The 26,688-nt window shown below is 53.3% G+C and overlaps 1 protein-coding gene, 1 long non-coding RNA gene and 1 other non-coding gene across 7 annotated transcripts; 2 read left to right on the top strand and 1 right to left on the bottom strand.

Annotated features, from left to right (window-relative positions):
• The first annotated feature begins 308 nt into the window (after positions 1-308).
• On the top strand, positions 309-25,686 carry ODAD1 (outer dynein arm docking complex subunit 1). Of its 4 annotated transcripts, none has more exons than XM_053209937.1 (15): positions 309-724; positions 1,424-1,818; positions 2,994-3,093; positions 3,263-3,452; positions 14,238-14,360; positions 14,711-14,824; positions 18,161-18,228; positions 20,361-20,548; positions 20,656-20,790; positions 21,508-21,590; positions 21,708-21,876; positions 23,645-23,814; positions 23,926-24,029; positions 24,350-24,428; positions 24,519-25,686. In XM_053209937.1, the coding sequence occupies exons 2-15, from the start codon at positions 1,749-1,751 to the stop codon at positions 24,996-24,998; spliced, it is 2,073 nt and encodes a 690-aa protein (XP_053065912.1). In that variant the 5' UTR covers positions 309-724; positions 1,424-1,748; the 3' UTR covers positions 24,999-25,686. The 4 variants fall into 4 exon arrangements, with proteins under 4 accessions (XP_053065912.1, XP_053065911.1, XP_053065913.1 ...); XM_053209936.1 differs by having other exon boundaries at positions 1,296-1,818; XM_053209938.1 differs by lacking the exon at positions 309-724 and having other exon boundaries at positions 795-1,818; positions 21,714-21,876.
• LOC128313153 (uncharacterized) lies at positions 2,118-7,060 on the bottom strand. Of its 2 annotated transcripts, none has more exons than XR_008293410.1 (3): positions 6,681-7,060; positions 3,650-3,904; positions 2,118-3,508 (listed from the first exon to the last, which is right to left on the bottom strand). It is a non-coding gene; the product is annotated as an uncharacterized LOC128313153 (long non-coding RNA). The 2 variants fall into 2 exon arrangements; XR_008293411.1 differs by having other exon boundaries at positions 2,118-3,472.
• On the top strand, positions 12,959-13,043 carry TRNAE-UUC (transfer RNA glutamic acid (anticodon UUC)). Its single transcript has one exon. It is a non-coding gene; the product is annotated as a tRNA-Glu (tRNA).
• Positions 25,687-26,688: the final 1,002 nt, after the last annotated feature.

Raw genomic sequence — 26,688 nt, 5'->3', positions numbered from 1 at the left:
TAGGACCCTGTGGAAGAGGGAGAACCAGGGAGCCCCAGGGCGGTAACGGGATCTCCCCGTCCTGGGCCTCCAAGGCTTCGAGCTGAGCTGAGCGCCCGCGGGCTGCTTCCTCCCACAGGAAACCGCAGGCTTCGGGCACACCCAGCCGGCAGGGAGCGGCGCCCACTACCCGCCCGCTCCGGGGAGGCCCACGTGGGCAGCAGCCTGCAGCGCGGGCGGCCCGCCTGCCGAGCGAAGGGGGCGTGGCCAGGAGGGGCGTGGCCGGAAAAGCGGGGGCGGCCCGAAGAGCCCGAGGCCCCGCCCACTCCCGCCTCTCAGGGTGCGGACCCACAAGAAGTTTTTGGCGGCTTCGCTGGAGGCCGTTGGCCGCGCATGCGTAGTGAGTCACTGCAAGGACCTGCGTTGGTGATGAACGTTCCTCCCTCACAACTCCCGGCATCGGCACCGTCTTCCTGCTAATGACTCTTCAAACAACGTGGTCTTGACTTAAGACACGCATCTCTCGGGCCTCGTCCCGAAACACCTGGGCCTAGCTCCAAAGCCTTCCAGACCTTTCCCTCCCAGTCCTGGCTCCATAGGGTCTTTCAGCTTCTGCCTCTCCCTTCCGAAAGCACAGCCCGCCGCTCACAGTCCCTCGCTCTCGGTAGGCGCCTTCCCACCGGGTCCCTTTACGAGTACTTCTAGCCACGCCCTTCGCAAGTCCGTGAAACTACGGCCTCGGCAGGTACCTGTGCCCCTCCCATCGGCAGCCCCCCCCATAGCCCCACCCCTCGCCACTCCCCGCAGCCCCTCCCTCCACAGGTAGCCGTGCTCCTCCCACAGGTTCCAACCCTCGCTGGCCCTGCCAGCCCCACCCCTTACAGGTCTCCCTGCCTTCTCAAGCCCTGTAGCCCCGCCCCTCAAGGCACGCCCAGTTTCTCAACGGCCCTCTGCCCCGCCCCTCGCAGGGCTCACAGCTCCGCCCCTCGCAGGGCTCCCCGCCTCCCAGCCCTTCTGTTCACAGCCTGCTAGGTCTCCTGAGGTCTCCCGGCCGCCTCGGCCCCTCCTCTCCAACCTCCCCTCCCAAGACCCCTCTTCCTCCGCGCTCCCTCCTCCCCAGCTCCCTACCCAGGCCCCTCCTCCTCAGCCTCCCCTCCCACAGCCCCTCCTCCCCAGCCTCCCCGCCCATGGCCCCTCCTCCCCAGCGCCCATCCCAGGCCCCTCCTCCCCAGCCTCCCCTCGCGCGGCCACTCCTAGAGGCCTCCGTCCCACCCCCGCCGCGGTCCTCAGGCCTCATTGGCCCTTTATCTCCCCAGTAACCAGGCCACAACAGTGAGCTTGGAGAACCAAGGACAGGTCAGGCACTCCAGCAGGTAGGGACAGGGCTCGCTCCCCACAGCCGGCCGGGGTTTCCTTCTCCTCCGTGTCTCCTTCCCCCAAACAGCCACGCCTCAGAGATACCGAGAGCCCAGGGGACCTGCCCCCGTGCCAGAGTCAGAGTGGAAACACAAGACAGAGAATATGAGAGGTGGGAGGTCGGGAGGGATGTGGGGAGAGGCCTGAGAGGTGCTCCCCTACAACTCATTGGAGGCATTCTGGAGGCATTGAGACTCAAAGAGAGGCCAGAGTTGGTTCCGGGGTCACCTTCCGATTGCCTCGCGGTCCGTCCCCACCCTCCTTCCGGTGCCCTCCTGCTCTCTGTCTGAAGGGGTTCCTGTGTCGCCCCTACAGGAGCCCCCCCCCCCCCCCCCCCCCGACCTTAGGCCAAGATGCCTTTGGGACTCTCTGCAGGGAGCACCCGCTCCGAGGATGGAACCGAGGCCTTCCTGGAAGGAATGGGTAATTCAGACGCTCTTGGCTTTTTTTCCCACTCATTCCTCAGTTGTCCCAAGTTCTAGGTACTGTGCTGCGGGACACGGGGTGGGGGGTGGGGAGAAGCGGGGAGGCCTTCCAGGAGAGTCCTCTAGCGGGAAACACACATGCGTGGGAATGGAGGTGGATCAGGGCAGATGGATAGGCCAAGCCTGGAGGGCTTCCTGCAGGAGGAGAAGTTTGTGCGGGGCTTGGAACTCCTCCCAGGAGTTACCGATGGGAGAAGGAAGGGATGAGCGTTTCAGTAGAGGGAACATGTGCCTAGAACAGGGTTTCTAAGCCTCCACACAGTTGACGCTTGGAGTCAGATCATTCTTTAGTCATGGCGGCTGTCCTGGGCATTGTAGGACATCCCTGACCTCTATCCGTTATATGCCAGGAGCAGCCTGTCCCACCCCGTCCGCACATCCTGACAATCAAAAGTGTCTCCAGACATTGCCAACTGTCCTTGCGCTCAGAATCACTGGTTGAGAACCACTGGGCCTTGGGAGGTGGGGAGCTAGCTGGTGGCCCAGACTGGAGAGGTGGTTAGGCTCAGGTCATATGGGGCCTTGAACCCCGGGCCCAGGACCTGCGGCTTTGTTCTCAGGCCCTGGAACTCCGTTCTGGGTGTAGAAAGACCTTCCGGGATTGCGAAGGGAGGCCCGGAGGCTGGGGAGGAGGCTGGGGTGATGGTCCCGGCAGGACAAGATGAGACCTGAGCTTGGAGGATGGGCTGCGAGTGAGGAGGCCAGAGGACAGGACTGAGGACTGCTGGGCTACGGGGGCTGAAGGGGCGAGGGGGAACAAGACTGCGGTCCCCAGATCTTGGCCGCAAGTTCCAGATCCTCTGTGGCCGGCGCCTGAGGACCGTGAGGCCTTCCGGGAGCGCCCTCTAGTGGGAAGGCGGAAGTGTGCCCAAACCGGGAGTAGACGTGGGTTTGGGGGAAAAATCCCCCGGAGGTCAGCTTGGGGTCCGGGAGTACCAAGGGGGTGAGGTAGGCGTGAGGGATACAGGAACTGAGGTGCAGGGCTAGAGGGGTGTTGGGGACTGGGTGGGCCTTTCGGCTGCAGTTTGTGGGAGCCGGAGTTCCCAGGCCCTGGAGAGGAAGGGGCTGGGGCCGGGATCTCTACTGAGCCCAGTTGGCTGGTCCTGCCCTCAGCGGATTGGGAGCTGAGCCGACTGCGACGGCAGTGCAAAGTGATGGAGGGAGAGAGGCGGGCTTACAGCAAGGAAGTCCACCAGCGCATCAACAAGCAACTGTGAGCCCCGTGCCTGGACCCGGAGCTTGGGGAGTGAGGGGGCTCTTAAAGGGGTTGGGGGCCCGCCTCCTGGGTCCCAGAGGGGAAGGGGCAGGCCGGGTGTCTGGCCCTTAGTGATTCTGAGACTCTGCCCCTCGCTGGCTTGCTCTCCACCTCCCCGCCTGGGCAGTGAGGAGATCCAGCGCCTGGAGGGGGTGCGGGATAAACTTCAGGTGCAGATCCGCGTGGCCCAGAGCCAGGTCAAGCGGCTGCGGGACAGCGAGAGGCTGGAGAACACGGGTCATCTGCTGAAGTGTCGGGTCCGGGTGCAGGCCGAGGTCAAGGAGCTACAGGAGCAGACCAGAGCCCTGGACAAGCAGGTGGGTTCGGACACCAGCCTCTGGATCGGAACTGATCTGAGCCTTGGCTTCCTGGTCTGAAAATGGGCCCATTTGACATCATGCACGTGGAAGAGTTATAGTCAGACTCCAATAGGAATGCACGTGTTTTGTGCTTAGCACAGCCCCACACACCCCCAAACGGAGCTGGTGAGGTTAAAGGGGAAAGAAAGTCTCACCTCCTGACGTCAGCAAAACCTGCAGTAGAGTCCTGGCCCTGCCGCGTCAGAGCTGTGTGACCACGGGCAGCTCTTCGACCTCCCTGGGCCCTAGTTTTTGCACCTGCAAAAAGGGGATGTTGGTAACCCAGCCGTGTCGACCTGGGTCTCTAATCCCACCTGCTCCAAGACCTTGACCTGGGACACAGCGTGACTTTTCTAGGGCAGGGTTCTTCCAGGTTTCTATGACCGTCACTCCTGAGGCAGTTCACACGCCTGTGGATGTAAACACACACGTATTTGGGAAACAAAAGTTTTCACCAGGGAATAGTTTTGTTTTTTTTTTTTTTTCCCAGGTGGGATTCATTCTGCTATTTTCTGTTCTATTCTTCATTAAAAAGAAAAAGTTGCTTCCCTAGACCAAATGATTTCTTGCACACGATTGGATCACAAACAGGAGTTTGAAGGTTGCTTATCTCGGTGGTCTGTATTACTTTCCTATTTGTGCTGTAACGGATTACTACAGACTTGGTGGGTTAAAATAATACAAATTAGTTACCTTACAGTGCTGGAGGACAGAAGGCCAAAATGGGTCTCCCTGGGCTAAATTCAGGGTATCAGCGGGCAGCCTTTCTTCTGAAGAGACAGAGTGTGAGTAGGGGAGGGGCAGCGAGAGAGGGAGACACAGAATCCGAAGCGGGCTCCAGGCTCTGAGCTGTCCACACAGAGCCACACTCAGCCTGACGCCTGAGTTCAAGCCTGGGCTTGAACTCATGAACTGTGAGATCGTGATCTGAAGTCAGACACTCAACCTACTGAGCCACCCAGGTGCCCCTGGACTTTTAAAAAAAAAATTAAGAATTTTTATTTTTTTTTCCAACTTTTTTATTTATTTTTGGGACAGAGAGAGACAGAGCATGAACGGGGGAGGGGCAGAGAGAGAGGGAGACACAGAATCGGAAACAGGCTCCAGGCTCCGAGCCATCAGCCCAGAGCCTGACGCGGGGCTCGAACTCACGGACCGTGAGATTGTGACCTGGCTGAAGTCGGACGCTTAACTGACTGCGCCACCCAGGCGCCCCAATGTACTGACTTTTAAAACTTCCAATCTACTACCTACGGCTACTTGTATAAGGCTTTTGCCTTGACACTTGCACTCAGAATAGCCTCAAAACACAGTTTCTGATGCTTGCTTAAATTCTCTCATTTTCTGAGCCTGTCACGTCAGAGACTGATGACAGACAGCCCTTGGACTTGCACTAGTTTATAGCGCTCACCGGTCTGTGTAGAAATAAAAAAAAGTAGGGACACCTGGATGGCTCAGTTTGTGAAGCATCTGACTTCAGCTCAGGTCATGATCTTGCAATTCGTGAGTTCGAGCCCCACGTCGGGCTCTGTGCTGACGGCTCAGCCTGCTTCAGATTCCGTGTCTCTCTCTTTCTGTGCCCCCCCTCTCTCTCAAAAGTAAATAAACATTTAAAAAAAAAAAGCTGATAAAATTCAGCATCCATCCATGCTAGAAACTCTTAGAAGGTGACAAGGAATAAAAGGAAATTTCCTGAGTTGGCAAAGGACAACTATAAAACATCTATAGAAAATATCATATTTGATAGCAAAACATGAAAAAAAATTATCTTTGAGATCAGTAACAATATAAGGATGTCACCTAGCACCACTTCCATTTAATATTGTACTGGAGGTTCTATCTGGTGCAGTGGGGCCAAGAAAAAAAAAACATTGGAGAGGAAAAAATGAAATTGTCATTGTTTGTAGATGATGTATTTGTGTACAGAGAAGATCCAGAAGACTCTAACACTAACTGTTTTTGTAATTAACAAGGTATGTTAACAATATGGCTGGATACAGAATTAATGTTCCAAGTTAATGATACTTCCCTGTATTAGCAGCAACTATGATAAAATAAGAGAAGAAAACACGCACTTATAATAAGCCACAGAAGTACCTGAGAAGAAATCTAACAAAAGTGTGCCAGACCTCTATGGAGTAAATTGTAAAATTTTATTGAAGGGTATTAAAGAACAGCTTAATAAATATAGAGATCTATCCATGGATTGGAAGAGTTAGTGCCCTAAAATGCCAGGTCTCCAAAATAATTTATAGTTTCAGTGTAATCCCAACCAAAGCACGGAAAGTCTTTTTTCAATGGACGAAATTGACAAGCAGATTCTAAGGTTTCTATGGTAGTCAATGGACGAGATGACATAGACTGACTTAAAAGAAGAAGAACAATGCGAAAGGATGTGCTTTCTCACTTCTCAAGATCTAGTATAAAATTCTTGTAATTGATGGAGGGCTAATCAAATGGATCAATGGGACAGAGGAGAGAGCCCTGTAAGAGACCAATGCACATGTGGACATCTGATGCACAATTTCGGGACACGGGAAAAGAGGGCTTTGATAATGGTGCTGTGAAAACTGGATGTTCATACTGTAAGATGAAAGAGAGACCCTTATCTCTCCTCCAACCCCCATAACTAATTCCAGACGGATCAGATCTAACCGTGTGAAGGTAGGGAAGGATTTCTTAAATTAGTTATAGAAATCTCTACTTCTAAAGAAAAAGACTGTTACTTCCGGTGACTTTAAAGCTAATAACTTTTGTTGAAAGAAACATAGAGTGTGCAAAGAAGGTCGTGGAATGGAAAGTTATTTGCAACGCATATGGCTGACAAAGGACTATTATCAAGAACATATAAAGAACAACTACAAATCATTGAAGAGTCAGCCTGATTACAAAAAAATAGCCAAAGGATTTGGGCTGACATTTCACAAAACGAGAGATTCAGATGTCCCAATAAATGTAGGAATGACTCACCACTCATTAGTAATCAGAGAAAGGCAAATGGATATCGCAATGAGGTTCCATTAATCACTCACCAAATTTTCCAAACTCAGTGTCCGAAAATACCAACTGTGGATGTAAAGGGGCAAGTGGGAGCCCCTAATGAACCGTGGGTGGGGACATAAATTGTCACACGTATTCTGAAAAGTCTTTCCCCCCATTATCTATTACCTTTAAAGATAGACCTACCCTGGGTTTCAGGGTCACACCCACTCAGCATGATCACCGGAAACAGTCTCCCAGGAGGATAGGGAACAGGAAACACCTGCATCTTCTCACGACGGCATCAAACACATCTTCCTTGAGCATCCAGGGGCTGCTTCTCAGCACCTCCAGCTGGGTGATCCCACGCAAGCGGGTGGGTGATGCCCACCTTGGCAGAGGGAGGCATCACACCCAAGAGGAGTCATTTCTGTAACAGCTCATGAAGACAAAGCCTAAGTCTAACCCCCCCCACTCAGTGATAAGAAAAACTCCACAGAGAAGCCAGATGTCTGCTCATTCCTGGTCATGTAGGCTCTTGGGATCTATGAGCCCACTCGAAGTCCTTTTAGTCCAATGTAGTTCACCAATCAGGTCGTTTTTATAATAAACACCGTTGCCTGGGAACAGAGCTGGCATTCCATAGTTACCTTAACCCAGTATGTTTCCATGAAAACAGTGTCAGAAGAAGGTAAGCCAAACTCACCTTCTAAGGAAAAACAGGTTTAGACCTATTGTTAACTCTTCTTCCCACCCAGCAAGTGCACTTCTGAGCATGTGCCCTGGAGCCAGGATCCATGTAAAGAGATGTTGAAAGAACCATGATCACGTATTGGCCAGCTCCAAACTGGAAATAACCCAAAGGTCCATCAGTATGTGAGTGAATAAATAAATTGTGGAATAGTCACATAATGAAATAGTATGCAGCAACGAAAAATGAGTGAATCACAATTACAGCCACAAGGGTGAGTCTAACACACATTTGCAGGAAGCAAGACAAAAAACATACAGAGAGTGGGCCGCCTGGGTGGTTCCGTTGGCTAAGCGACTGACTCTTGGTTTCAGCTCAGGTCATGATCTCCCGGTTCATGGGATTGAGCCCCGCACTGTCAGTTCAGAGCCTGCTTGGGATTCTCTCTCTCCCTCACTCGCTTCCCCTCCCCCACTTGCACTCTCTCTTTCGAAATAAATACACGTAAAACAGAGGAAAAAAAAAAAAACCCACACAGGTAGCCCGATTTCATTCACATAAAATTCAAAATCAGGCCAAATGCAACTTTTGTTTTAGGGGTACGTACATGGGTGATAAAACCATAAAGTAAAAACATGAATTTCACTTAAGGAAGTATGGTAAACAGAAGAGTGATCCCTGTAAGATGTCCACCTCCTAATCCTGGGAACCTGTGAGTATCTTACTTTACATGGCAGAAGAGACTGCGGATGTGATTGAGGATTTTGAGTTGGGGAGATTACCCTAGATTAAACCAGAATTCTCCCCCGGAGCTTCCAGAAGGAATTCAGCCTGGCTGACACCTTGATTTTCTGAAACCAGTGAAATTGATTTCGGATTTCTGACCTTCAGAACTGTAAGAAAAAAGGTCGTGGTGTTTTAAGCCAGTCCGTGTGTGGTACTTTGTTCCAGCAGTAATAGGAACTGACAGAGGGAGAGCAGTGGCACGTATGGAGAGGAAGGGAGGAGTGATGAGGGGGGGAGGATCTGCATTGCTGTCGGCATTCTGGTTCTCGACCTGGCAGGTGGTTCAAGGATGTTCAGTTAAAAATACGTATAATGAGTTGTACGTACATCATCTATGCCCTTTTCTATGCACAGTGACTTTAAAAAAAAAAGTTTATTTATTTTTGAGACAGAGACAGAGACAGAGAGAGGCAGAGAGAGAGAGGGAGGGAGAGAGAATCCCAAGCAGGCTCCACACTGTCCGCTCAGAGCCCGATGTAGGGCTTGAATTCATGAACCGTGAAATCATGACCTGAGCCAAAACCAAGAGTCGGATGCTTAACCAACTGACCCACCCAAACAGCCCCATCGTGACATTTTTTTAAAGAAAACAAACAAAAAAAGATGTTAGCCATTGTAGACCTAAATGTAAAATCTAAAATTATAGAACTTTTAGGGGCCCCTAAAAGTGTGTGTCTTAGTCAGTTAAGCATCTGACTTCAGCTCAGGTCATGATCTCATGGTTCGTGGGTTCGAGCCCCGCATCAGGCTCTGTGCTGACAGCTCAGAGCCTGGAGCCTGCTTCGGATTCTGTGTCTCCTTCTCTCTGCCCCTCCCCTGCTCACACTCTGTGGGTGGGTGTCTCTCTCTCTCTCAAAAATAAACATTAAAATTTTTTTTGAAACTATAAAACTTTTAGAAGGAAACAGGAGAAGAGCTTTGTGACCTTGGCTTAGGCAAAGATTTCCTTCTTTCTTTCTTTCTTTCTTTCTTTCTTTCTTTCTTTCTTTCTTTCCTTCCTTCCTTCCTTCCTTCCTTCCTTCCTTCCTTCCTTCCTTCCTTCCTTCTTTCTTTCTCCTTTTTTTTTTTTAAGCTTAGGCAAAGATTTCTCAGCTACATCACCAAAAGCATGATCCATAAAAGGACATATTGACAAACCGGACTCCATAAAATTTGAAAACTTTCCTTCAAAAGGTATTGTTAAGAGAATGACAAGCTAAGCCCTACAAGGGGAGAGAATATTTGTCACGTGTGTAGCTGATAAAGAACTTGTATCTAGACTTTATCAAGAACTCTCAATAAGAAAACAGCGGATCCAATCAGGAAAAACTGGCGAAAGACTGGAACAGACACTTCACCAGAAAACATATAAGATGATAAGCACGTGGAAGAGGCTCAGTGGTGTTAGTCATTAAAGGAATGCAAATTAAAGTCACGAGAAAGTTCTACACGCCATTTTAGAATGGCTAAAATTAAAAAGACTATACCAAGTGTTGATGAGGATGTGGAGGAACTGGAACTCTCACAGCCTGCTGGGCGGAATGTAAATGGCACCACCACTTTGGAAACCACTTTGGCAGTTCCTAAAAAACTAAATGTACCCTAACCATACGAATCAGACATTCTACCTCCTAGGCATTTACCCAAGAGAAAACGAGGCATATGTTCGTTGGTACAAAGACTTGTACGCGAGTCTTCGTAACAGCTTTATCTGTAAAATTCAAGATGGAAACCATTCAAATGTCCACCAGAAGGTGAATGGATAAGGAAATTGTGGTACATCCATACAATGGAAAGCTACTCACCAATAAAAAGGAATGGGCTATTGATATACCCAACAAGGTGGATGAATTTCAGAATAACTGCTCTGAGTGAAAGAAGCCAGACCCCTCCCCCTCACAAAGAGTATACACTATGCGAGTCCATTGATTGACTGACTGATTGATTTTTAAGTAATTTCTACACCCAACGTGGGGCTCGAACTTACAACGATCAAGAGTCTACTGATTGGGCCAGCCAGGCACCCCTATGATTTCCTTTACAAAACTCCTTAGTGACAGAAAACACATGGGTGACTGCCAGGGGGAGGGGACCGTAGGAAGCAAGTGCACGGAAGAATGACAAAGGGACACAAGGAAACTTTTGGGGGAGATATGTTCACTAATCTTGATTACGCCAGTCCTATCAAATTGTATACTTTAAATGGTGTAGTTTTATTGTATGTTATTTATACTTCGATAAAGCTGTCAGAAAAGTTTCCTACCTCACACCGTATAAAAACATAAGTTCTGGGGCACTTGGGCGGCTCAGTCGGTTGAGCATCTGACTCTTGATTTCCGCTCAGGTCATGATCCCAGGGTTGTGGGATCAAGCCTTGCATCAGACTCCGTGCTGAGCATGGAACCTGCTTGAGACTCTCTCTCTCTCTCTCTCTCTCTCTGCCCATCTCCCCCACTCATGCTCTCTCTCTAAAATAAAACAAACATAAATTCTAGTGTTATTAGAGACCCAAATGTGAAAAGCAAAATTTGAGGAGCATGTTTTCTAATCTTGGGAGGAATTTCTGAAGCGAGTGGGTCCTAAACTTTCCTTGTGCCCAGAACCCTTAATTTCTGAGTAATATTTTTAGAACCTCTAACCTCCAACAGTCAGCGGTGTACCATGAAACCAGCAGGTAGGGAGGCAAAACACCCTGATTTATAGCATTGGCTGATTTTCCTAACAAATACAGGTATCCCCTGCTGTTTGAAAATTGCGCGTTATACCGCTTTGCTTTTTCAGAAGACCTGTGTTAGTACCTGTTTTCACTAAGTGAAAGATGACTGAGGAGAACTTGAACTTTTACCAGAAAAAAAAAAAGGCAAAAAAGGAAAAATAGCATTCAGCATTTGTGGCCCCCAAGCTCCTTCCTGGGGACCACACTCAGCATGCCAGAGGTGTGAACTCGGTCTGTCGGCGTCTATGTTTTATCTTGGTTTATTTTGTGCATCTGTTAGCAAGGTGTGTCCTAAGGTATCAGAAAAGCCTAAGAGGTTATTTTTGGGGTCTCGGAACGCTATACGCTTTTTCCCGTACAAATTACTGGTAATTCCTTCTTCACTTTCTGCCATGTTGGCTTATAAAGGGTCTCATAGGTGGGGCGCCTGGGTGGCTCAGTCAGTTAAGCATCCGACTTCGGCTCAGGTCATGATCTCATGGTTCGTGAGTTCGAGCCCCGCGTTGGGCTCTGTGCTGACAGCTCAGAGCCTGGAGCCTGTTTCAGATTCTGTGTCTCCCTCTCTCTGACCCTCCCCCGTTCATGCTCTGTCTCTCTCTGTCTCAAAAATAAATAAACGTTAAAAAAAAAGATTAAAAAAAAAATAAAGGGTCTCATAGGAACGGTCTACTTTCAGATGATGGGGAAACCTGTACTCTCGACTTGGCTGCGGTGAACACATCCTAAGATGACCCCCAGTGAGTCACACGCTTGTGCAACGCCCTCCCCTTCAGTTGGGGGCAGAACCTGTGACTTGCTTCTGGCCAAGAAAATACAGCCTGAGGGGATGTCACTACCTTCATTAGGTTATGCCATCTAAGACTGTCCCCTTGGGGTGCCTGGGTGGCTCAGTCCGTTGAGTGTCTGACTTCGGCTCAGGTCATGATCTCACAGGTCGTGGTGTTCGATCCCCACGTCGGGCTCTGTGCTGACAGCTCAGAGCCCGCTTTGGATCATCTGTGTCTCTCTCTCTCTCTCTCTCTCTCTCTTTCATACACACACATACACACACACACACAAATAAAAACATTCAATAATAATGAAAAAAAGACTGTCCCTTACTAGGGGCGCCTGGGTGGCTCAGCTGGTTAAGCATCTGACTTTGGCTCAGGTCATGATCTCAGGGCTCCTGAGTTCGAGCCACAAGTCGGGCCCTGTGCTGACAGCTCGGAGCCTCGAGCCTGCTTCGGGTTCTGTGTCTCCCTCTCTCTCTGCCCCCCTCCCACTCATGGTCTCTCTCTCTCAAAAATAAACATTCAAAAGATTTTTAAACAAACCAGTGTTTTCATCCTAACAACCTAGAGACCATTTGAGAATACACAAGTAGAAAACAAAGTTGTATTTCATTCTTTTTTTAAATGTTTATGCACTTTTTGAGAGACAGAGCATGAGTGGGGGGAGGGGCACAGCGAGAGGGAGACACAGAATCCGAAGCAGGCTCCAGGCTCTGAGCTGACAGCAGAGAGAGCCTGACTCAGGGCTCGAACATACAAACTGTGAGATCCTGACCTGAGCCGAAGTCGGACGCCTAACCGACTGAGCCACCCAGGTGTCCCCTGTGTTTCATTCTTAAAAACCACAATTACTTACCTGTGGGATGTTTGTGCCTTTGGGTCTTGGAGTCAGATTGGACTCACCACTCTTGCTTTGTGCTGATTTCTGTGCAGTACTTGGCTTTTCTTTTCTTTCTTTCTTTCTTTCTTTCTTTCTTTCTTTCTTTCTTTCTTTCCTTCCTTCCTTCCTTCCTTCCTTCCTTCCTTCCTTCCTTCCTTTTTTCTTTCTTTCATTGAAAATTTGACTGGGATAATTATAGATGCATGGCAATTGGAAGAAATAATAAGAAATAGAGGTTCGTTGTACACTTTGGCTAGTTTTCCCCACTGGTAACATTTCTGGATATTTGATTTATTTAAAAATGTTTATTCATTTATTTTTGTGCACGAGAGGGGCAGGGACGGAGAGAGAGAGGGAGAGAGAGAATCCCAAGCAGGCTCTGAGCTTTTGGTAGCCCCCCGACGTGGGGCTTGATCTCCTGAACCATGAGACCACCACCTGAATCGAAATGAAGAGTTGGCCGCTTAACCAGCTGAGCCACCCAGGAACTGTCCCCTCCGGCCCCCGTGGATGTTTGAAACTCAGTTTCACAAAGACGTGACTCATCAAAAGGAACATAGCACCGTCTTATGTTGAACCTGTGAACTACCTTGAGCTTGTAGTTCATGCGGTGTCTGACCAGTGTCAGCGTGCCTCCCTCAAAACTGAAAATATCAGGGCGCCTGGGTGGCTCAGTTGGTTGGGCATCTGACTTTCGCTCAGGTCATGATCTCACAGTTCGTGGGTTCGAGCCCCACGTCGGGCTCTGTGCTGACAGCTTGGAGCCTGGAGCCTGCTTCAGAGTCTGTGCCTCCCTCTCTCTCTGTCCCTTCCCTGCTTGCACTCTGTCTCTTAAAAATGAATAAAAAAGTAAAAAAAAATTTTTTTTTTAACTAAAAAAAAACCCTGAAAATATCCCCATGGTTGCTTGCCCCTTTGAACTTGTTGCAGTGCTCGGGGGTGCCTGGGTGCATGAGTTCGTTTTCTAGGGGACGCGATAACCAAGAACCACAAACTTTGGGTGGTTTAAATGACAGGAATTTATTGTCCCATGTTTGGTAGGTTGGGGGCCCAAGATGGAAGTGTTGGAGGGTGGTGTTTTCCCTCTGTGCACCTTCTAGGTCCAAATTTCCCCTTTGCATAACGACACCAGTCATACTGGTTCGGGGCCCACCCTCATGACCTCATCTTGACTTGATTATCTCTGTAAAGAGCCTGTCTCCAAATCAGGTCACGTCCTGAGGTCCCGGGGATTAGCACTTAAACATAGGAATTTGGGGGGGCGGGACCCAATCTAACCCGAATTAGGAAACGCAGCCTTAAAGCAATTCCATTTATTCGTCTGATCTGCACGTTTTAGTGAGAACCTACTGTGTTAGGCACACGCCCAAAAAGACAGCATTCTGCCCTCATGGAGCTTCCCATTTTATTGGGGAGACGGCATGCCCCAAATGAGTAAAGATGAATAGGGAAATGAGGACAGGTTGGCAAAGGTTTCACACATAGCTACACCCAGGGGACTCTCACGGCATCAGGGCTCATTCTCATCATTCTCTCAGTCTCTCGTCTCCACTTTGTCTAGTGGCCTCATCCTCCCAGGACCCTCCGTGTGCTGGGGACTTGGACCGCGGAAGTTCTAGAGCCCCATCCATCTACCGCATGCATGTGCCCCCAAAATACCAGGAAGGGATTCAGGCTGGTTCAGCTTGGCTCACGTGCCCATCCCTAGGACGGTCACATGGACTGTAGGAACCTGGGTCATGTGGCTGGTAGGGCGGCTCGTTGTGTTTGGAAGCTAGAACCACACGGAAAGTGGGGCCCACCAGCAGAAGGATAGAACAGGTGGCTGGGGCCACAAGGTTGGCAGATGGCAGCCACACTCGGCCGCTCACCTCTCTTGGTGCCTCAGTCACTCCCACATTCAGCCATCGAACAGTTACTACCACCCCCTCTCCTCCAGATCCAGGAGTGGGAGACCCGGATCTTTAACCACAGTAAGGATATCAAGGCCCCGGGACTCGTCCTGGATCAGAAGGTCAAGATCCGGCGAAGGATCAAGATCCTAGAAGACCAGTTGGACAGGGTGAGGGCCAGCCTCTTGGCTCTCTCCAGACCTGAGCTCTGGGGGTTGGGGGGGGGGGGTGGTGGAAACTGAGCATGGGGTCAAGTTCCAGAAATGGTAGACCAGATGCCTGGAGGGGGACAGGCCTGAAATGCTGGGCTCCCTGAGAAGGATCAGGGGGCATCCTGAGGGATGGAGTGTCCCCAAGGAAAGGAGACTGATGCCTGTGTCCTTAGGGGAGCTGGGCAATGCTCTCAGGGTCCCCAAATAGGGAATGGGCCCCCGCACGTGACAAGCGCCCAACCTTGGCCGAGTGTGGAAGAGGGAGGCAGGCGGGGTCTCAGACAGACTTTTGTACCCCCCCCCCCCAGGTCACCTGTCGCTTTGACATCCAGCTGGTGCGGAATGCGGCCCTGCGGGAAGAGTTGGATCTCCTGCGCATTGAGAGGAACCGCTATCTGAATATGGACCATAAGCTGCAGAAGGTCAGTGGCCTCGAAGGGCCAAGGAGCCCTTGGCCCAGCTGGGGTAGGGAGAGGATTCGACTCCAGCACTCCGGCCTCAAGTACGGAATCCACTGGAGACATAGGTTGACATCAGTCCAGAGGGAATGGGGACCTCGAAACTGTTCCAGGACGCCTCTCACAAAGAAAGCAGCCTCGTTTCGAATTGCAGAAGCCAGGGATGTCATTTTGAATATTCTCAGCCGGGGCAGTCAATGAGCGAGCAAGACCATTTCCGTTCTATGGGTATTTCTGTAATCTTCGATGGCCCTCGAGGGACCTTCTCTTTCTCCTCCACCTTCCCTTCCCTGAAAAAATAGTGCAAAGAACTCTAGCCTTCCCCAAGATTGATAATTTGCCATATTCACACACACACATGTTCTAATTATTATTATTATTTTTTTACTGAAAATAATCCGTTATCATAATTGCTGGACTTGGGAGAGCGCAGGGCAGGCATTATGCCCCTAAGAACTTCCATGTGAATTTCCCGAGAATGAGACCATTTTCTTACCAAAACACAGGGCGGTTTTCCAAGTCAGGGACTTCAAAGTTATTACAATCCTAAACAGTCCCTATTGAAAGTTCTCTGATGGTCCCAGTGATGCTCTTTGTAGCCGATTTGATTTTCCGGCTCCAGGCTCCAAGCCAGGGCCCCACGTCGCATTTGGTTGTCCTGGCTCTGTTCATCTGGAACCATCCCTGGGCCCTTCTTTGTTTTCATGACTTTGACATTTTGGAGCCAAGTCTCCTCCGTGTGGGTTTGTCCGATCTTTCTTCACGATGAGATGCACCTTGCGCATTTTTGGCGGAACACCAGAGAAGCGATATTGTGTCCTTGGTACGCACTGGGTAGGAGGCACGTCGGTCCCTTAACTAGCGATGTCGCCGTTGATCCCTTGGTTAACCAGATTCCTCCCACGGACGTCTCCCTTTGTGATGAGTAAGTAGAGATTTTTGGAGACTTAGTCAATATCTTGGTCCCCGACACATTTTTCACTCGGTTGTTTGGGCATCCATGAATGATTCTTGCCGGAATGATTATTACTGTCACAACGGCTGCCGAATGGTGACCCCTTTCTCGACCTCCGTCATCTCTCCTGCATTTATTAGTTAGCATTTTACTCAAGGAAGGGCCTCGCATTCTCCGCTGTATATTTTGTGTGTTATCAGGAAGCTTTCGAGTATTCTTACATCATCGTTCATTAGGATGTTCAAATTGTCCCGGGTTGGGCTAGTGGGAGACCTTAAGCTGGCCTCTGTGTCCTTTTGATGGGCCCCATCGTTTTTGTTTTTGTTGTTTGTTTTAACATTTCCTTCTGGCACAGGAAGATAGTCCAGGTAATTTGCACTCGTTCTGCCCCCACCCCGGAGTTAGCCGCGACGCTACTCCCGGGAGTCCTGGTTCCTTCTGGAAAGGAGAAGGTGTTGAGAAATGATGAGACAGCCACTGCCAGAGGGGCCTCAGTGACCCCGGGGCAATATTGCTTTGAGGCCCTTTTTCTGGAGAGAACTAGGGAACACACACATATACTTTGTTGTTGTTTTTTAATTAAAAATTTTTTTTTCTAAGAGAGAGAGGGAGAGAGCGCACTGAAGAGGGGGAGGGGCAGAGAGAGGGGGACGGAGGACCCGAAGCAGGCTCTGCAAGGAAAGCACAGAGCCCAGTGAGGGGCTTGAACTCACAAACCGTGAGATTATGATCTGAGCTGAAGGCAGATACTTAACCGACTGAGCCACCCAGGTGCCCCTTTTAAATTTTTAGAAAATGTGTATTTATTTATTAAAAAATTTTTTTTTAATGTTTATTTTTGAGAGAGAGGGAGCACAGAGCCCGACGTGGGGCTCAAACCCATGAACTGTGAGATCATGACCTGAGCCCAAGTCGGATGCTTAACTGACTGAGCCACCCAGGCACCCCGATGTTTATTTTTGAGACAGAGAGAGACAGAGCATGAACGGGGGAGGGGCAGAGAGAGAAGGAGACAACAGAATCTGAAGCAGGCTCCAGGCTCTGAGCTGTCAGTACAGAGCCCGACTCGTTCGTTTTGCCCTCTGAGGGTCCAGTGATGGTTCTGGATAGATCTGTCTCTCTATCCAGAATTATCGTATTCAGAAGGCCCTTGAATTAATTCCTGGTTTTGGTGGGGGTTCTGTGTACTTATGTTCTTTGTTTAAAGTGCTGGGTTCGGGACGCCTGGGGGCTCAATAGACTGAGCATCTGACTCTTGATTTTGGCTCAGGTCTTGATGTCCCGGTTTGTGGGACTGAACCCCACATCGGGCTCTGTGCTGAGCCTGCTTAAGATGCTCTCTCTCTCTGCTCCTTCCACGTTCGGGCTCCAAGCTGTCGGCACGGAGCCCGACGCGGGTCTGGAACCCACGAACCGTGAGCTCACGAGCTGAGCCCAAGTCCGACGCTTAACAGACTCGGCCCCCCAGGCGCTCCCCCAAAACCTGTTTAAAGTACAGTTCGGTTCATTTGCTTCTGTTTTGTATTCTGTTTTACTTCTCCCCCTTCCTCCCGTCACTGTTGATTCGATATTCTTGATGAACATAGAAACCATTAACAGAGGTTCCCAAACCAAAAGTCTTCCAAAAGGTACCCCAGAGAAACATCATTTCTAATTGCATTCAAATAATACGCATTATATCCGTGGGTAAATATATATATATTATATATAAATATATAATTAATATAATATATATATTAATATAATAATATATTAATATATTATTATATATAATATAATAACATAATATTATATATAATAATATATAATATAATAATATTATATTATATATAATATATAATATAATAATATAATATTATATATAATATATACTATTATATATTATTATAATATAATATAATAATATAATATATAATATATAATATATAATATATATATATATATATATATAAATTTCCTCTCTTCTCTCTCCTGAAAGGACCTTTTGTACCCATAATAACCGCCAAGACATTTCTTTGCAACTAGAAAGTGGATGGGTGTGGTCACAGTTAGGAAATTCACGCACATTTCTGAACCCAACTTGGGTGGGTGTTCTTAGGAATGTTCTGGGGTGAGGGTTTCACGGCGAGAAGCCCTCTGAGCCAGCAGGCCAGCCCAGCGGCCACCAACGAGGAAGGGCCACGCATCTGCGAGGCCCGCGAGTCCTGCTTATTGCGGGGTGGGGGTGGGGGTGGGGGTGGGGGTGGGGGTGGGGGTGGGGGCGGGGGCGCCGGGCCTGAAAGAAGGCCCTACAGTGACGAGGCCGTAAGAAAGCCATCGGTTCTGTGTCGTCCGTCCTCTGGCAGGAAATCAGCGCCCTGCGACACACGGTCAGCGCCCTAATGGTCTCTTCTGTGGCCGCCTACACCGTCAGGTAGGACCCCGCTTCGGCTCCCCGCCGTTGTACATTTTGGCCTCTGTCTGGGGGCTCCCGCGCTGGCTCCTGCCCCAGCCTTGCTTCTTTATGAGCTTGGACCCCTTCTCTTGCTCCGAATGGTTTCCTACCTTCTTTGTTTTATTTTATTTTATTTTATTTTATTTTATTTTATTTTATTTTATTTTATTTTATTTTTTACACTCTATTCTGTTTTGTTTTATTTATATAGGGGCGCCCGGGTAGCTCCGTCAGTTCAGAGTCCGATTTCGGCTCAGGTCATGATCTTGCCATTTGTGGGTTCGAGCCCCGCCTCAGGCTCTGTGCTGACAGCTCAGAGCCCGGAGCCTGCTTCGGATTCTGTGTCTGCCTCTCTCTCTGCCTCTCCCCTGCTCATGCTCTCTCTCCCTCAAAAATAAATAAACGTTAAAAAATTTTTTTTAAATGTTATTTATATATTTGGAGAGAGAGTGAGAGACAGAGCGTGAGCAGGGGAGGAGCAGAGAGAGAGCAAAGCAGGTTCCAGGCTTTGAGTTGTCAGCACAGAGCCCAAGGTGGGGCTCGATCTTGTAAACCGTGAGATCAAGACCTGAACCGAAACCAAGAGTCGGACGCTTGACCGACTGAGTCACCCAGGCGCCCAGTTTCCTGCCTTCTCTTCAGGTAGGAATATTGTTTGTCCCTCATGACGCCTGCTTACTCATGGCACGTGATTCCTCAGGACATCAATTATAGCCCAGATCGACCTTAACGGTTGCTGAGATTTCTTCCTTGCTTGGGGCCTCCGATGACACTCCTCCGGCAGATGGCCGAGGGCAGGCTAGCTGGGTACCGGGACAGGGTGGTCTCATCGTATTGACGCTTCCCGTCAGACCTGCCAGCGGGTCCATCGCTTCCTTGCTGGATGACCCGGGGCCGGTCACATCCGCTCTCTGAGCCTGCTTCCTCCGCGGTGACGGGACCCGTCATCGTGGCGGCTACCTCACGGGGATGCTGTTGTAGAAAGGTCGGGAAGTTGGGATCCCTCTTCCCCGCCCCTCAGTTGGCATGGAACCCAAGGCACGGAAAGCGCCACGAGTCCCAATCCCCGAGAAGGGCTGCCACCAGCACCTGGAGATGGAGGTGTCACTGGGGGCTGGTGGCAGGGTGGGGTGAGGCCTCCCACCGAGGAGGGCTGACTTGAGAAGGCCTTGAAGGAATTTGAAAAGAACACGAAGCTGGTGAGGGCGCCTGCGTGGCTCAGTCGGTTTAGCATCAGACTCTTGACTTCGGCTCAGGTCGCGATCTCACGGGTCATGAGTTCGAGCCCCGCACCCGGCTCTGTCGGCAGGGAGCCTGCTTAGGATTCTCTCTCTCTGCCCCTCCCTCACTTGTGCGCAGGAGCTCGCTTCCTCAAAATAGATAAGTGAACTGGGGAAAAAAAAAAAAAAAAAGAAAACAGAGATAGAAGCTGGGGCTGGGGCTGGGGCTGGGGGCAGCCAAAGTTGGCACGGGTGGGGAGGTGGGGAGAGAATGGCTGGAGGGCAGGGACCTGCAGAGATGGGCCTGCTGTTCTCCCAACATAACGACCGGGTGATCTTTGACCCCGTGACGCGTGGGGCCCTAGGAATTTCCGCTGCACTATGTGTAAAAGCTGAAAAGCTCAGTGACCGAGCCTTCCAGAGCGTCCCCGGTATCCTGACACGCGGCTGATGTCATCTGTGTGTCCAACATGAGGCCCCGAATGGTCCGGGCCGCTATTTCCAATCGCACGACCCCCGGACTCGGCCGATTGCCTTAACGCCTGGGGTCTAACCCTCCCGGGGTGGGAGCAGAATCTCTAACTGTGGCCTCCTGTCCCACGGCTCACACAATAATGCACAGCCTCCCTCCCCCCCCCTCAGGACCCCGTGTGTGCTTCGCAGCACGGCCCCCTCGTGGGCGAGGCCATCAGTCCCTTATGTGGCCCCGTCCCCGCCCTGGTTCCACCCCTGTCACCTGACTCCCTTGCAGGATCCTAGAAAGTGTTCTGCCTTTTTGTGACCTGGGGGGGGGGGGGGGGCTGCCACCTGATTCTGATTCTGCCCCATCCCTGGGACCCCAGGCTGCGCCGTCCTCCCTGACCCCAGGGCTCACCCCCCCATCCCCCCCAGGGAGGAGGCAAAGACCAAGCTGGGCCTGCTGCGGGAGAGGGCGGATAAGGAGGTGGCCCAGAACGAGACGGAGCTGCAGACCCTGCGTCGGCACATAGCGCACCTCGACCAGTTCCACCGCTTCCTCAAGCTCAAGAACGATGAGCGGCAGCTGGACCCCGCCGTCGTGGACAAGCGCGAGAAGCGGGGTGAGACCCGGGCCGCCGGCCCGGGGTGGGGTGGGGGTGGGGAGGAGGGGGACGGGGCTCAGGGGCTCCCGGCCCCTCCGCCGACCTCACTGCCCCAACTCCCGCAGCCCGGGAGGTGGCCGAAGGCCTCCGGAAGACGTCCCAGGAGAAGCTGGTGCTGCACTGCGAAGATGCCATGAACAAACTGTCCCAGCTGACTGGGGAGAGCGACCCGGACGTGCTGGTGGAGAGGTACCTGGAGAGTGAGTACGGGGCCGCGGCGGCGGGCGGGGGGGGGGGGGGCGTCCAGGCGCGGGATGGGCTCGGTCACCCGCATCGGGGGCCTCCGCTTGGGCCCCGGGGGCTTCTGCACCTGCGATGCAGACGCGAGGCGTCAGGGACGCGCTACTCGCCCGGCTCCGTGCGCCCCCGTCTCTCTCCCTCCCCGGTCTCTTCCTTCTGCGCTGGTCCCCCTGGGGCCTGGAACGCTCAGTCCCCTCGGGGTGTCTTTATTTCCGTTTGGTGTTTGTTTCTGGGCGTGTCTGTGTCCCCGTCCCGCCGCCCCCCCTTCGAGGGCCTGCCGGCCACTCTCCACATCTGCCCTCGACCTCTGGGAGTCTCCCTCCGGTGCTTGTTGCTGTAGTCCCCGGGGCCTGGTCTCGCGCGCGCGCGCGCGCCCGCGCGCTCTCTCTCTCTCTCCCTCTCTCCCCCCGCCCCCCCCCCCCCCCCCCCCCCCGCTGCTTTCTCTGCCTCACTTCTCTCTTGCTCTGCGTTTCTCGGCATCTCTGGGTCTCTCTCTGGACTTGGCCGCCGTCTCTCTTACTCCGACTTGCTCTGCCTGCCTCTGTGCTCCTCCGTCTCTGCCTCCCTTGGTCTCTGCGTGTTTGTCTCTGCGTGGTCGTCCTCCCCGTCCCTTTCCCTGTCCCGCGCGGGTCCTCCGCCTCCGGCCCCCTGGATCCGCCTCTCCCGCCTCTCGCCAGGGGAGGGGCGCAACTTCGCGGAGTTCACCTTCATCAACGAGCAGAACTCGGAACTGGAGCGCCTGCAGGAGGAGATCAAGGAGGTGAGGGAGGCCCCCCTTCCCCACTCCCTTCTCCCCTCCCCTCCGCCTCCTCCGCGCGCGCGCGACGCCCCCCGCCCTTGCTCCAGCTACCTCCGGCCGCTCGCTCGCGCCCCGCAGTTGCAGGAGACCTTGGCGAGCACCCGCCAGAGCGAGGATAACCTTCGCGAGCTACGAGAGCAGCAGCGAAGGGCCCTGCAGCAGCGAACCGACGAGGTGCGCGCGGAGGCCGACCAGGTGGAGGCCCGCTTCCAGGACCTTCGGGGACAGCTGGAGAAGCTCAAGGCCGGTGAGCGCCGGCCCCACCTCCTTCACCTGGGAGGACACGATGCGCGGCCGGCCCCGGGCCGGCCGCCTGGAGATGGGCCCGTCTGCCCACCCGGTACCCCCCATCCACTCCTCCATCCTGCCATCCTTCCAGGGTGCAGGGCCCAAGAGTCAGGCTGCCCCGGGTTTGAAGCCAGCGCCGTCATTTGGGTGCGGTTTCCTGGGCCTGAGCCTCTCTGGCAACTGGAATGGGAGGCCGCGCGTGGATTCCTGGGTTGTCACGAGAATTGGATGGGGTGACCGTCGGGAAGGGACAGAAGGTGGCCCTGGTGCCTCTGAGCAAGCAGGGGGGCCACCTGTGGTCACAGTAGGAGATCGGTTACCGGCAGATCCTCCTTTGCTCTGTGGTGACCGTGACTGCTGCCCTGTGCTAGGTGAGGAGGCAGGGGTGGGGTGGAGGGGGGGGCAGGGGTGGAGAGGAGACCAGCCTGGGCGCTGGGTGTTCCACAACCTTCGGAGGGGCTAGGGTGAAGGACGGACCCTCAGACGGGGTGGGAGCCTCGACCCCGCTTGGAATGTGGGGACCGTAACGTGCGAGGCCCAGCTGAGGACCAAAAGGAGGGGTCCCTTGTTAAAAAAAAAAATGGTGCAGGGGCCTACAGCTGGCTGACACCTGCTCTGTGAGGGGGGGGTGGGGGTGGGCCGTGACCCATGGCTTCCTGGGAGCAGAAATGCTGGAGGCTGAGTTTGAGGGGTGAGTGTTTAACTGCAGAGCTGGGAGGGGTAGGTGCTCCCAGCACGTGGGGCCGAGGCCTGGAGGTGCTCCCAGGAATGTCGGCTCATTGTGTGGAGAGGGGATGTGAGGGCGTGGGTGGGAGGTGCAGGGTGGTGGATCCTGAAGAGATGCCAGGCTGGGGTACTGGGGAGCCATGGTAGGGCTGTGAGCAGGAGAGGCCATGGGTGGGGAGGTTAGGAGAGGAGGAGGGAGAGAGGAGGGAAGGGAGCCCAGAAGTAGCAGACGGATGGGTCATGGGGGGGGGTGAAGCACACGGGGTCTGGCCTGGTGGGGTAAGACCCCTCTATGAGACAGGGAACGTGGGAGAAGGAGTGGGTTTGGAGATGCCCCTGAAATTCAGAGTGAGCAGCGCGGGGGGGGGGGGGGACGTTCAGGGAGGGACCCCCGGGACCACGGGGACAAGCGGTAGAGACGCAGTGAGGTCAGGTGTGCCATGCGAGATTTGTGTCAAGGTCACGGGTGCCGCTTGATGTCACTAACAATAACCAGTCACAGCCGAACAATAACTAGATACAAGCGGGCCCATCAGGGGCAGTGGTTAATGCAGTCGGGGCAGCAGCGGGGGGGGGGGGGGGGGTGGCCCAATATTTAAAAAACACAGGAAACAGCCTCAGTGGTGGATCTCCCAGGGGAGCACCCCCCCCCAGGGGAGCACCCGTGTGAGTACCTCTCTGGGGGAGCTCCTGAGGTGGGGGGGGGGTCACTGGGCGGGATGGGAGTTGGGTGTTCCTGAGCTGCGTGAAGAAGTCTTTCAGCAGGTGGTGACTTTGTCCTCTTTCCCCTTGACCCCCCCCTCACTGTTTGAAGCCCTGTGGTTCCTCGGGAGCCGGCTGGCCAGGCCCACAGTGTCGCTCTCGTGCCCTCTGAGCTCGGGCAAGTGGCTTTCCATCCCAGAGCCTGGCTTGGCATCTCCGTCGCTCCGGAGCAGCGGAGACCGGAGGGCAGGGAGAGGCAGGGCGTCGCATCCGTGACGGCCTGTCCCCTCCGGCCTCAGACATCCAGCAGCTCTTCACCAGGGCCCAGTGTGACAACACCATCATCAAGGACCTCCTGGGGGTCAAGACCCACATGAGAGACCGGGACATCAGCCTCTTCCTGGGCCTCATCGAGAAGCGGCTGGTTGATCTCTTGACGGTGCAGGCCTACGTAGACGTCCGGGTGGAGGTGTGGGGGGTACTGTGTGGGCGGGCGGTTGGGGGGGGGGGGACAGGGAACCAGAAGCTTGGAGGCCAGGGCCTTGGGGGTGAGCCGACCACTGGCTTATCCACCCTCCAGACCCCCACCCCCTCCAGCTTGGCTACCGCTGCCCTCCTGGTTCTGGGCCAGAGCCCCGAGGATCTTCCAAAGAAGCTGGCCCCGCCGCAGCTCCCTGACAACCCGTGAGGCCTCCGGGCGGGAAGGAGGGGCAGGAGGAGGAGATTCCGTGGGGGCAGAGGCGACAGTGGGATGGAGGCTTTTGGGGGGGCTCCAGGATCCCGGAGGGTGGGTGTGGCTCTGGGGCGGAGTAGAAGGTGGGAGTGATCGCCTCGAGAAGGAGTAGGGGGCTGCTGAGGACAGAGCTGGCCCCGGGGAGACCAGAAAGGGCCAAGGGCGCTCGGGCTGGCCGGAGCAAGGTCTCTGGGTAGCGCAACGGGGAGCCCTTGGCCTCCTGTGGGGCTGAGTGTCCTCCCTGCCTCCCGCCCGCCACCCCCCACTTTAGGGACGACCTCCCAGGCTTCGAGGCCAAAGACGACTATCCGATGAGCAAGGAAGAGCTGCGCAGCCAAGTGACGCAGTTGGTGAGGATGGGAGGCAGGCCCTCCCTCCCGGGGCAGGTCCTCAGCCCCCTGGTGGGGCCCTCATTCGCCCCCTCCCCTCCCCCCACACAGCTCGAGGCGCAGGAGCAGCAAGAGAAGGAATTAGCCGAGGCCTTGAGGAAGGTCAACAGCAACCTGAGCGTCTCCAGCCTCCCCAGCATCCAGAGGGTCAGCTCGGGCTCACCCCTGACGACCGCCAAGAGCCCCAGCGGGGTCCCCGGGTCCATCCTGAGCCAGAGGACTAGTGGCGTCCTGGCATCCAGTGGAGACCGCACCACGAGCACCAACGTCGGCCGCGTCGCCTTGGGAGAACCCGGCTCCAGCACGGGCCGCGTGACCTTCGGTTCTGCCAGCGCCGTGGGGGCGCCCGTGTCCAGCCGGGGCTCGACTGGGGGCCGCGTGACCTTCAGAACCCCCAGCTCTAGTAGCTACCTGGGCTCCACCGGATACTTGAGGTCCAGCGGAGGCCAGGACAGCCCCGCGGGTGCGGAGAGCAGGGGCACCGGGTCAGAGTCAAGCGCAGGCCCCGGGACCGGCACCAGCAAAGACTAGCGGCCCGCCCCCCGCCCCCCTCCTTGCCCTTGGCTCCCTGCAGGCCCTTCTCTGCCTTGAGATTTCCCCGCGACCCTCCTGGTTCCAGGCCCTCTGTGAGTCTTTGCTCTGCATCTGTCTGCCCCTGCCCTTCCCGTTGTCCCTGTGTCCATCCGCTGGCTGTCGTCTGCTCAGCGATGTCTCCTGGTCCCTTTCTCTCTTTCCAAACCCCGCCCCCCCATTTCCCTTCCTGTCTCCCCATTTCCTGTCGTCTTGGCTTCCCATTCAGTGTGTGTTTCTGTCTCCTGTTCACATCTCTGCCCCCATCACTGCTGGTCCCCCGCCTCCCCTGTCCTGTGTCTGCTTCCCCACTTCTAATTCCCTCTCCTGTCTCTACCTGCCGGGCTCTCCTTGTGCCTCATGACCCTGTCTCTGCAGCTCCTCGTTCCTCGTCCTCCCCCCGGAGCCCCAAGACTGCCCCCCCCCCCCAGGACTGGGCAGCAGGGGAAGACTTGGAGGAAAGATGTCAGGGTCAGCATGAGCTGCGACCCTAGAAAATAAAGGTCAGAGCCTGTTACCCCAGCCCAGTTACAAGTGTATATGTGGGCGACCAGGCTGGACACATGGCGGTTCCCTTTACCTCTGGCCCAGGGGGAAATGTATGACCTTTGTCCCTACTCCCTGCAATTCATTCATTCTTATTTATTTATTTATTTATTTATTTATTTAATCTATCTGTCTATTTATTTATTTTTGAGACCTCCACATTTCAGGCTCTACTGAGAACTGGGGTGTATCAGTCAGGATGGGCTGGGTTATGCCGCAGTAACGAACACCCCCCCAGGATCTCAGTGGCCTTATACTGCAAAGGCTTATTGCTGGTGTTCCTGGTCTTATGTGGGTCCCCTAAGGGCTCTCCTCTGCGTCACCTTTGTGACCCAGGCCGGTGGCACAGCATCCGCCTGGAGCGTTGCTAATTCTTTGGCCCTGGGAAACAGAGAAAGTGGTAAGGCTGACAAAGTTCTTTTTTTTTTTTTTTAATGTTTATTCATTTTTGAGACAGAGAGAGACAGAGCATGAATGGGGGAAGGTCAGAGAGAGAGGGAGACACAGAATCTGAAACAGGCTCCAGGCTCTGAGCTGTCCGCACAGAGCCCGACGCGGGGCTCGAACTCATGGACCGTGAGATCGTGACCTGAGCCGAAGTCGGATGCCCAAACGACTGAGCCACCCAGGCGCCCCCTAGGCTGACAAAGTTCTTACAGCTTCCGTGTGGATATGATCCGTGTCACTGGACTTGCATTTATTGACCCAAGTAGGTCATGTCATGATGTGTGACTGCAAGAATTTTTTTTTTTCTTAATGTTTGTTAAGTTTTGAGAGACAGGGTTAGAGACAGAGAGAGAGCGAGCACGAGTGGGTGAGGGTTTGAGAGAGAGGGAGACACAGAATCGGAAGCAGGCTCCAGGCCCTGAGCTGTCAGCACAGAGCCCGATGTGGGGCTCAAACCCACGAGCTGTGAGATCATGACCTGAGCCGAAGTCGGACGCTTAACCGACGGAGCCACCCAGGCGCCCCCGATGATGTGGAACTTCAAAGAAGGGTGGGCAATGCAATCTGTCCATGTGTCTGGAAGGAGAGAGAGAGAGAGAAGAATATTTGTGGACAGCCCTAATGCCTGCTGCATGGCCCCAGAGATCGAGCAGACTGT

Source organism: Acinonyx jubatus, chromosome E2 (genome assembly GCF_027475565.1).
Source record: "Acinonyx jubatus isolate Ajub_Pintada_27869175 chromosome E2, VMU_Ajub_asm_v1.0, whole genome shotgun sequence".
Classification (NCBI taxonomy): domain Eukaryota; kingdom Metazoa; phylum Chordata; class Mammalia; order Carnivora; family Felidae; genus Acinonyx; species Acinonyx jubatus.
The sequence above is the reverse complement of the archived record's forward strand: the minus strand, read 5'-3'. Positions and strand labels throughout refer to the sequence as shown.